Below are 10,396 nucleotides of genomic sequence, written 5' to 3' on the forward strand. Positions count from 1 at the left end.
AAACATGAAGTAGAATGAATTTACGTGGCTTTCATAGAATCATAGAATTGTTAGGGTTGGAAGGGACCTTAAAGATCATCTAGTTCCAACCCCCCTGCCATGGGCAGGGACACATCCCGCTAGATCAGGTTGCTGAGAACCTCATCCAGCCTGGCCTTAAAAACTTCCAGGGTTGGGGCTTCCACTCTGGGCCACCTCTTCCAGTGTCTCACCACCCTCATGGTGAAGAACTTCTTCCTAACGTCCTGAATTGACCCATCTCTAGTTTTAATCCATTCCCTCTAGTCCTACCATTACCCAACATCCTAAAAAATCCCTCACCAGCTTTCTTGTAGGCCCCCATAAGATACTGGTAGGCCACTATAAGGTCTCCTTGGAGCCTTCTTTTCTCAAGACTGAACAACCCCAGCTCTCTCAGCCTGTCCTCATAGGCGAAGTGCACCAGCCCTCTGATCATCCTTGTGGCCCTTCTCTGGACACATTCCAGCACGTCCGTATCTCTCTTGTAGTAGGGGCTCCAGAATTGGACGCAGTACTGCAGGTGGAGTCCTGATGCAGCCCAGGATACGATTGGCTTTCTAGGCTGCTAGTGCACACTGACGGCTCATGTTGAGCCTCTCATCCACCAGCACCCCCAAGTCCTTTTCTTCAGGGCTGCCCTCAAGCCAGTCACTGCCCAGCCTATATCGGTGCTTGGGATTGCCCCGACCCAGATGGAGGACCTTGCACTTGGTCTTGTTGAACTTCATGAGGTTGGCATGGGCCCACCTCTCCAGCCTGTCAGGGTCCCTCTGGATGGCCTCTCTTCCCTCCAGTGTGTCAGCCGCCCAACACAGCTTGGTGTCGTTGGCAAACTTGCTGAAGGTGCACTCTATGCCACTGTCCATGTAGCTGACGAAGATGTTAAACAAGACCGGTCCCAGTACTGATCCTTGAGGGACTCCACTTGTCACTGGCCTCCACTTGGACATGGACCCATTGACAACCACTCTTTGGGTGCAGCTGTCAAGCCAGTTCTTTATCCACTGAATTGTCAGCCCATCAAACCCATATTTTATCAGCTTGGAGACCAGGATGTCATGTGGGACAGTGCCAAAGGCTTTGCTCAGGTCCAGGTAAATGATGTCAGTTGCTCTCCCCTTGTCTATTGATGTCGTGACCTTCTCATAGAAGGCCACCAGGTTTGTCAGGCACGATTTGCCCTTGGTGAAGCCTTGTTGATTGTACCCAATCACCTCTTTGTTATTCTTCTGCCTCCGCAGTGCCTCCAGGAGGATCTGCTCCATAATCTCACCAGGCACGGAGTTGAGACTGACTGGCCTATACTTCCCTGGTTCATCCCTCTTTCCCTTTTTGAAAGTGGGGATTATGTTTCCCCTTTTCCAGTCAGTAGGGACCTCACCAGACTGCCATGGCTTTTGGAATATAATAGAAAGTGGTTTAGCAACCTCATCCGCCAGTTCCCTCAGTACCCGTGGGTGTATCCCATCAGGTCCCGTGGCCTTGTGCTCTTTCAGGTTCATCAGATGGTCACGAACCTGATCTTCACTTACAATGGGCAGTTCTTTCCAACCCCTGCCATTGTCTTCTGTGACTCTGGGAGTGTGGCTGGAGCCCTTGCCAGTGAAGACTGAGGAAAAGAAGTCATTGAGAACCTTGGCCTTCTCCATATCACTTGTCACCAGCTCCCCCATTTTCTTTCTGAGGAAATGCCTTCCCTAGTTTTCTTCTTACCATTAATATACCTATAGAAATTTTTGCTGTTTCCCTTGATCTCCTTGGCTAGATTTAATTCTGACTGAGCTTAGCTTTTCTCACCAGGTCTCTTGCTGCTTGGACAGCTTCCTTATATGTCCCCCATTCCAGCTGTCCTTTCTTTCACTCCTTATAAAGTTTCTTTTTGTGTGACAGCGTGTCCAGGAGCTTCTTGTTCATCCAGGCAGGTCTTCTAGCATTCTTTCCTGCCTTCCTCTTTGTCGGTATAGTTTGCTCCTGGACACGGAGAAGGTGATCCTTGAATACTGACCAGCTGTCCTGGGCCCTCCTTCCCTCTAGAGCTTTGTCCCACGGCACTTTGGCCAGCAGATCCTTGAAGCGATCAAAGCCTGCATGCCTAAAGTCCAGGGTCGTAAGCTTGGAATACGTCCTCCTAGTTGTCCTGAGGATCTTAAATTCTATCGCTTCATGGTCACTCACTGCAGCCAAGGTTATCCCTGAGCCTCACATTGGTCACCAGCCCTTCCCTGTTGGTGAGAACGAGGTCCAGCATAGCGCCTTTTCTTGTTGGTTCCGCTACCATTTGGAGAAGGAAGTTGTCATCTATGCACTCCAGGAACATCCTGGATTGCTGGTGCCTTGTTGTGCTGTCCTTCCAGCAGATGTCAGGGTGGTTGAAATCCCCCATGAGGACCAGGACCTGTGAACGCGAAGCCACTTCTGTCTGCCTATGGAGGGCCTCATCTGCTTGGCTCTGCTGGTCGGATGGCCTGTAGCAGACCCCTACTGTAACATCGCCTTCCCCTGTCTTCCCTTTAATCTTAACCCATACACTCTCAACCAGCTCATCGTCCTTCCCCATGTGGAGCTCCATTGATTCTAGCTGGTCACTGATGCAGAGGGCAACACCTCCTCCCCTGCCTGTCCTTCCTGAAGAGCTTGTATCCGCGTATCGCTACATTCCAGTCATGGGAATCATCCCACCAAGTTTCAGTAATAGCCACTATGTCATGGCTTTCCAGCAGCGCAGTGGCCCTTAACTCATCCTGTTTATTGCCCAAGCTGCATGCATTCGCGTAGAGGCACTTCAGCTGGGCTGGCTGTGTCACCCTCTTGTGTTCAAGGCCAGGTTTTGAGTAACCTGAACTTGTGGAAGGTGTTCCTGCCCATGGCAGGGGAGCTGGAACTAGGTGATGTTTAAGATTCTTTCCAATCCAAATCATTCTATGAATCTATGAAACATCAAGACATGAATGTATAGCAAGTTTACATTACAAATGTGGCAGACAGTAAAAATCACCTTCAAGTATCACATGTCCATGGTATATGTTTCAGTCTGCTGATTGCTTTTTTTTCTGTCATGACACAAGGACAAGAAAAGAGTGAAAGTAGGATCTTGATATCACGGGGTTTGGAGACTGGCCACCTCTATGAAGGGGGGGCTATAAATGGCATGGGCACAGAGCAAAGAGTGTTTTTCTTCCACTAATGATACCAGCTTCTTTGCATTAGTAATCTGAATGTGATCGTAGCTGTAGTTTGTGACTTATGTGTATGTAATGATCAAATAGTTTGCTACTTGCAAATCAGATTTGCATGTAGTTTTATTTACATGAATCTGAACCTTAACCACTCATTGAGATTTTCTTTTTTCTGAAAAATAAATATATAGGAAAGATCTACTGCTTTCCATAAATGTAAGAAGAAATCAAAAGAGGATATAAACTTTGCAGAGTCATCAGGCTTTATCTACCCCTATAACGACCTCCTGGTTTGGGCAGTATTAATGAAAAGACAGAAGATGGCAATGTTCTTCTGGCAGCATGGAGAAGAAGCCATGGTCAAAGCCGTTGTGGCTTGCAAACTCTACAGGGCGATGGCACGGGAAGCTAAGCAGAGCAACATGGTGGATGACACTTCAGAAGAACTCAAGAAGTACTCAAAGTATGAGCTGTCTCTTCACTGTAATTAACGAAGTTCTGCAGTGCTTAGAATGGTTTGATATTTTCCTAATCCACTAAGAGTTTGTGAGGTTAGTGGTGCCATGGACTACAGAGTGTAAAAGAAATACTTTCAGCTGCCCACTATTCATATGATATAGTGGAGGTGTGCAGTCTGGTCAAGAATTAAAGGAAAGCTATTAGCATGTTATCTAGTTGCATATTTGAAAATTAAAACGTAAGTGAGTAATGCATGGCTCACTATCTACTCAATGTCAAGTGGAAGATTGAAATTTCCCTTACAGCTTCCCTTCAAGTTCAACTTGTTAAAAGCCGTATGGCATATATGAGTTGGACTTTTCAAATCTGTAGTATGCGGTAATGAGCAAACTAAAATCAGTTCTTAAATCTTGCGCTGTGTAAGACCTAAAGAAAATGTGTGCTGAAATAATTGAGTGAATAATAAATGAAGTAGACCAAAAATTTTCTTCAAGTTTTTAAGTTTCACATTAGTGTTTTCTGGTAGTTTTTCTTGTTGATGACATGTTGTATGCTTTGTAGACATCATGCCTCAGATTCAGAGTACAATAAGATGTCATGTCTTGTTTTGCATGCAGCTCCAAGGCTTAATTTAAAGAGAGGCATATCTTTCTTGATGAGTCTTCCTTACAGAGATGTTTAAGAGCTAGTGTGAAAGAAGAGGCTTTTGCAACTGCCTACAATGCTTACCCACCGTGGTGATGAGTCTGTTGTTGAAGGAAATAAACAGAACTTCACAGGGTACATTTTGATTGCTAAGTGAGATTAAGAACAAAACAAATAAAAATGTAGAGAACAGTATGACCCCAAACCTTGTGATTAAGACTAAATAGTTAAATTTACTCCCCAGGTTATTTTTTGCTAGATATATTGGTAAAGCAATGGGGAAAATGGAAGAAATCATGCTTACTGAGATTGTTAGCTGAACTTTAGTTAATGGAGTTTTCAAACCAGCCTCTTTGCAGCAGTGATTCTGAGTTTTGACTGATTCCTCTTATATTAACTGTTAATTCCTTTCCACTCCAGAGAATTTGGGCAGCTTGCCTTAGATGTCCTAGAGAAAGCATTCAAACAAAATGAGCAGATGGCCATGAAATTGCTGACCTATGAACTGAAAAACTGGAGCAACTCGACTTGCTTAAAACTAGCAGTGTCTGTGGGGCTGCGGCCTTTTGTATCCCATACTTGCACACAGATGCTGCTGACTGATATGTGGATGGGACGCCTCAAGATGCGGAAGAACTCCTGGTTTAAGGTAACATCACTCTAGCTTTTTCTGAGCATTTAGATGCTGTTCACATGCTTCATATATGTCTTTGTGGTTATGAACATGTGTAATGCAGCTTCAGACAGGTGTGCTTGAGAATGGATTGGAATGTGCACAGAAAGGCGGGGAGGGAGGGCAGTGCTTGCTTCTGTTTTACTTCTTTGCAAAAGCAGCCGTGGAATGACATTAAAAGAGTGCATTTTGTGAGTTTTTTTTTGCTGTTTCCATTCTCTCAGCACCCGTCTGTCCCCCCCTACCTGGTCTCGCTGCCCTGCGTTGCTGGTTCTCTGGCAGAGCTGCTGATGGGAGGAATGCCCTCTGGGCATAGGGACCAGTTATCTAAAGTATCCCCAGATATCATGACACTCTTCAAAGCCACAAAACAGTCAAGAGCAACACACTTCTTTGGAGGTTGTAGGAGTGTGATACAGAGATTCCTCACACCAGTGGCTCCCTCCCAGGCCAGTGGAATTGCACTGTGCTTGTGCTGGCACTGTGGATGGCTTACTATAGCCTAAGGTCTATGCTATCATGGCTGAATTAATTTCCCAAACCTTGTGTCTCTCTTTTAGGTCATTATGAGTATTCTCCTGCCTCCCACCATCTTGATGCTGGAGTTTAAAAGCAAAGCAGAAATGTCTCATGTGCCTCAGTCTCAAGACTGCCACCAGTTCACACGGTATCATGGGGATCAGAGCCCAACCAGCTCTAAAGATGCCTTGTCTCTGGTCAGTCAGTGATGATCAGTCATTTGTGTGTCAGGGTCTGTCTGTTTACCACGGTATAATCCTGAGGAGTGAGGAGAAGGGGATCAGCTGGAAGTGTCGGGGGCCAGTTCTCAAGAAGTAGGGGTTTGATCCCTTGTTTGGATACAGACTGAAGTGACCTTGGACAAGTCGCTTCATCTGTCCTGGGTGTCACTTCTGTACTGGCCGTGATAAGAAAATCCTTCCCAATATCACAGAATTATAATGAGATTATAATTATCTGTCAGTTACACAGGTATTTTAGAGCATAAAGTCTATTCAAGATGCAGATAAATACTTACGTAATCTTGCATACCAAATAATCTAAGAATGGTTTTATACACAAAATCACATGTGTAAGACTAAATTTATGTTCCCCGGTTGAGCTTCCCAAACAGGGAAACAGCAGAATTGAGGCAGTCCAGGTCCTGTCCTGTCCAACTCACTCCTTCCTCCGGCTCTGCCTGGCCAGGAGCCCAGCCCCACATCTCAGCCACAGCCTCTCCCCCTCTCCATGGCCATCCTTTGCTTTTAGTCTCGTCTTGAGATTTTGTTTCCTGAATTACATCGTAGCTCTTCCAGAGGTCTACCTCCTGTCCTCCATGTTGAAAAACAGGGTATCTCTACTTCTGCATCGCTTGAGCCTGGCAGAGATGATAGTTCAAGTGCAAGAGAAGCACTGTGCTTTTGGCTTAGTCACTTGAACTGAGTCCTGAAACACTCCACAGGGACCTGTGGTTGCACAAAAGTCCTTCTTAGGCCTGTCTATGAAGAATCTCCAGCATAGGTGAAGTCTTTGCATTTTAAGATCTGAATTACCCCGGACTTCTCCCAAGCGGAATTGCCTGTCCTTTCTTTTTCTCATTCTCCACAAAGCATTCCTTGAACTGAAAATTTCCAGAAGTTTTCAGTCTGAGGTCAACAGCAGACATGGAGGATTTCCGTCCAAAAGGGTTAATGTTGGTGAGATGCTAACCAATGACAACGGGTTTGTCAAATGAGGGCTGTCAGGCAACATTTTTTGCTCTGCTCTGCTTACCTGACAGCAGATAAGCATTGTAGATTGCTTGGGACCCTCTCAGTTAACTTTAAATTTGTGTAAAATAAAAGAGAGTAGATTGTCACTGTGGGCTTTTGCAGCTGCATGGTAGGCCTGTCAATGCCACGCTCCTGTATGTGGTGTTTTCTCTCTCTGATGCAGAAAAATGCTTGAAGCTATTATCTCCTGCAGCGTCTGTCTAATATAGTCAGTTCAAAAATGCTTTTTATGTATTCGGCTAACAGCTACGATACAGAGGACAGGCCAATTGTAATTACTTGCAGCAGGACCACCCCTGCAGTCTGGTAGAAGGCAATGCAGCAATGTGTGTAAGCACTTTTCTGACCTGCCTCAGAGGGGGCTGTTCCCTTCCTGCAGTGGCGATAAGCTTAAATTCTGATTTTATCTAATATAGAGTGTTGTTTAAAACAAAAGGCCAAGCTACTGCTTTTTCTTAAATACTCTGTTATGAAATATTATAGAAAAATGCACAGAAAATTTCAACAGTGTACAGGTGTCATATAGAGCATCTTTCACACACAGTCATAAATTCCAGTGACCTGCTGCACCTGGAAGTTGCATTTTTCATGGGACAAATTCTCTCCTTCACCTTGGAGGATCTGATATTAACGCGTTGAGATGATTCTGTGTTCCAAATTTAGCACTTTTCTGAGTCTAATGTGATGAAAAAAATCAGTTTTCCCCTGATAACCCAAGGAAATGTTGTGTAGCAGGGACAAATGTGTCACATAAGAAGTGCTATACTGCAGATGTCTAGTAACAGTAAGCTTTAGCACTGACATTAGCCAAGGCAGTTGGCCAGCATTGAAACAAAACTGAACAAGGTAGTTTGGTTCCCTCAGCCTTGCCCAGCTATTAGCTATTTATTGTTCCCCTGGCCTCTCTCCTTCGTCTCTGAAAACTCTTTCTGACACCTTCTGGTTTTCTCAGTTGCCCCCTGCTGTGGTTCTGCAGCTCTTCTTAGGCTTCAGCAGCAATCACATATTTGTACTTTCAGAGGGGTATTCGGACAAGTGTCAAACTCTGGATACAGAATCAAGTGTGTTTGCCTTTTTTAGTTTTGTTTTGGTTTGGTTTGGTTTGTTTTTTGTTTTTATTTTATTGACCATAATGAAGAAGCTACCGATATTTTTTGTAGGCAGATCTCTGTAAGAGAGTACTTATTTCATCCTCATCTTCTAATCCGACATACAATACATCAAAAATAGCAATTAGATTCTGTATTTAGAATTTCACTGTCTTGACATTTTCTATGCAACAGTATATGTTAGTGGAAATGTGATGCTCCTTCCCTTACTTTAGAACATGCCACAGTTGTCAATGGATTTCTAGCTAACACAGCTACATCGTGTTGGGAGTTGTTGTTTATCTGTATTTCATGAATGGGGAAAGTGAGATACAGAGTGATTAAGTGACTCTTCTTAAAGACTTAAAGAAAAATGTGCCAGAAACAGGAGTGGATTCAGGTGTGCTGGCCCTTAGTCTGCTGCCTGTAGTCATAAGAACAAACTCTAAATTAGTATTTATAGTGGAAAAGCATGCAAGTTAATTATTGCAAATGAGGTGGTTGTAACAAGACAAAATCAAGCTGCAGTAATGGTTTGTTTATTTGGAACAAAGTTTAAATACCTGTGTCTGTCTTCCCTCTAACATGATACAACCTTTGCAGCCATAGACCGTGGTTTCTTACTTTTTAAATGCTGTTTCCTTTTAAAGAAGGATTATGATGTGGAGAAGTTTGCTCAGAAGTCTCACGAAAGCCAAGTAGACGGTGGACAAGGAAACCTGCCCAGCACTAGAAAAATCTATGAGTTCTACAACGCACCAATTGTCAAGTTCTGGTTTCACACGGTTGGTCATCACATTAGAACTTGGATCGCCGAAACCATCCTTTGATCCTTCAAATACCACTTGATGCTGCTTTTGCTTTGCCTAGCATGGATTTGTAGACACAGTGGTGGCGGTGGATGGGAAGGCATTTGAGTATTTCTCTCACAATTAAGTGAAAAGTTTTGCAGCTGAAATCATGCAGCTGCGATTAAAAAAAACCAAAACAAACTGAAACAAACCAAAAAAAGAACAAAAAACAATTATAAGGAATTAAAGAAAAAACCTGAGCACATCTTTTTACAGTGTTTAATTGCATGAGTGTGGGGATTTAAAGCTGTCCTTAAATATCTCACAGATATTTGTGTCCCTTTAGTAACCGTTTCTGAAGGAATGAATATTAATCTATAGGATTTATTGCATTTATTAATGCAATTTATAAATTTATTTTTAATGCATTTATTAATGCAATTTATTTATGCATATAATAAATATGCATTTGCTAAATCTATTTTAGTAACTAACCCTGTGTCAGTAGAGTTTAGGAAGTTTAAGATCAGCTTGCCTGTTGGGTCAGACCACCGTTTACATAAACTGTTACTCCTTTAACAGGGTGTCGTTAACTGCTTTACGAGTTGTTAATCAGTTATCTCAGATATGTTTCTAGTTTGTTCTGATACCTTTAACATATGTGCTTTCCACCTAATATTGTTCCTCCTGTGTTTTGGAGGGCACTGATTAATAAGCAGTGATTCACATAGCTTTGAGACTGGTTACTTGCTCCTACAGAAGGTTAGGATAAAAGCATAGCGCCGCCTTTACATCAAAGTAACATTATGCTGATATAATAGTCTGTCTCATATATGGGTTTTGGGCCTAGGTGAACATATATTGCAATAGTTTGTCTTCTGCTCCCAATTTACCAAAGCACCAATTTACCAAATGACTTTAAAGATATTCCTATAAAAAGATTTTGGGCTCAAAGTCTGACGCTGCCCCAGTAGTTTGAATACATATAGTCAGGCTAATCACCTGTTAATATGTTTGCAGGAATTTCTTGGGGATTTTTGTGCATATGGATTATATATTGTGTGTTTTGTAGATGGCATACATGGCGTTTCTCATGCTCTTCACTTACACTGTGTTGGTGAAAATGGAACCAAGACCAAGTGTGCAAGAGTGGCTTGTTATCATTTATATTTTCAGCACGGCTATTGAAAAAGTCAGGGAGGTAAGCTTTTCTATTCACACTTCTTATCTATAGAGGATATATGAAACCTCTATATATGATAGAATATAGATAAATACATAGGATATACGATAGGATACAGAAAATATCATAAACTGAAGAATGACAAATCCTGCACTCTTTTTATAGAGAATTTAGCAGAGGAAAGAATTATACAGGCATTTATTTCTGAGAAGTCTTTTAGTTGAAAACCAGTACTTGAGCTTTGAAAATGCATCTTAAAGTTTCTCCTTAAATCTCTGTTTTTTTGTGGTGTAAAGCCAGTGGTAATGTGCAGGTTGCTTGAGAGTAAGTGTGCTGAATTGAGATTTGGAGCCCCAATATAGGCACCGGTTTAATTGTTTTGAGTGGACCAACGAATATGGAATTTGTCTTTAGATATTTACTTTGAGTGTGAACATTGTTATCAGCTAATAGGTATTATGCGTAGAATAACCTATGACTCTCCATGAAGCTCTTCTTTCTAGCTTTAACATTCATTGGAGACTTTGAAATTCTTGTCTTCTACTTGATTTTCTTTGTCCATGTACTTGTTCTGGTCTGCTGTCAAAG

The 10,396-nt window shown here is 42.7% G+C and overlaps 1 protein-coding gene across 1 annotated transcript in view; it reads left to right on the forward strand.

Annotated features, from left to right (window-relative positions):
• Window positions 1–9,826, forward strand: part of LOC134508516 (transient receptor potential cation channel subfamily M member 6-like) — a 52,712-nt gene extending 42,886 nt beyond the window's left edge. The window contains exons 16-20 of the mRNA XM_063320249.1: window positions 3,389–3,660; window positions 4,722–4,950; window positions 5,535–5,641; window positions 8,485–8,619; window positions 9,698–9,826. Of these exons, the coding sequence (XP_063176319.1) occupies window positions 3,389–3,660; window positions 4,722–4,950; window positions 5,535–5,641; window positions 8,485–8,536 (660 nt within the window). The 3' untranslated portion in view covers window positions 8,537–8,619; window positions 9,698–9,826. The remainder of the gene's footprint in view (window positions 1–3,388; window positions 3,661–4,721; window positions 4,951–5,534; window positions 5,642–8,484; window positions 8,620–9,697) is intronic.
• Window positions 9,827–10,396: the final 570 nt, after the last annotated feature.

This window comes from Chroicocephalus ridibundus, chromosome Z (genome assembly GCF_963924245.1).
Source record: "Chroicocephalus ridibundus chromosome Z, bChrRid1.1, whole genome shotgun sequence".
NCBI lineage: Eukaryota > Metazoa > Chordata > Aves > Charadriiformes > Laridae > Chroicocephalus > Chroicocephalus ridibundus.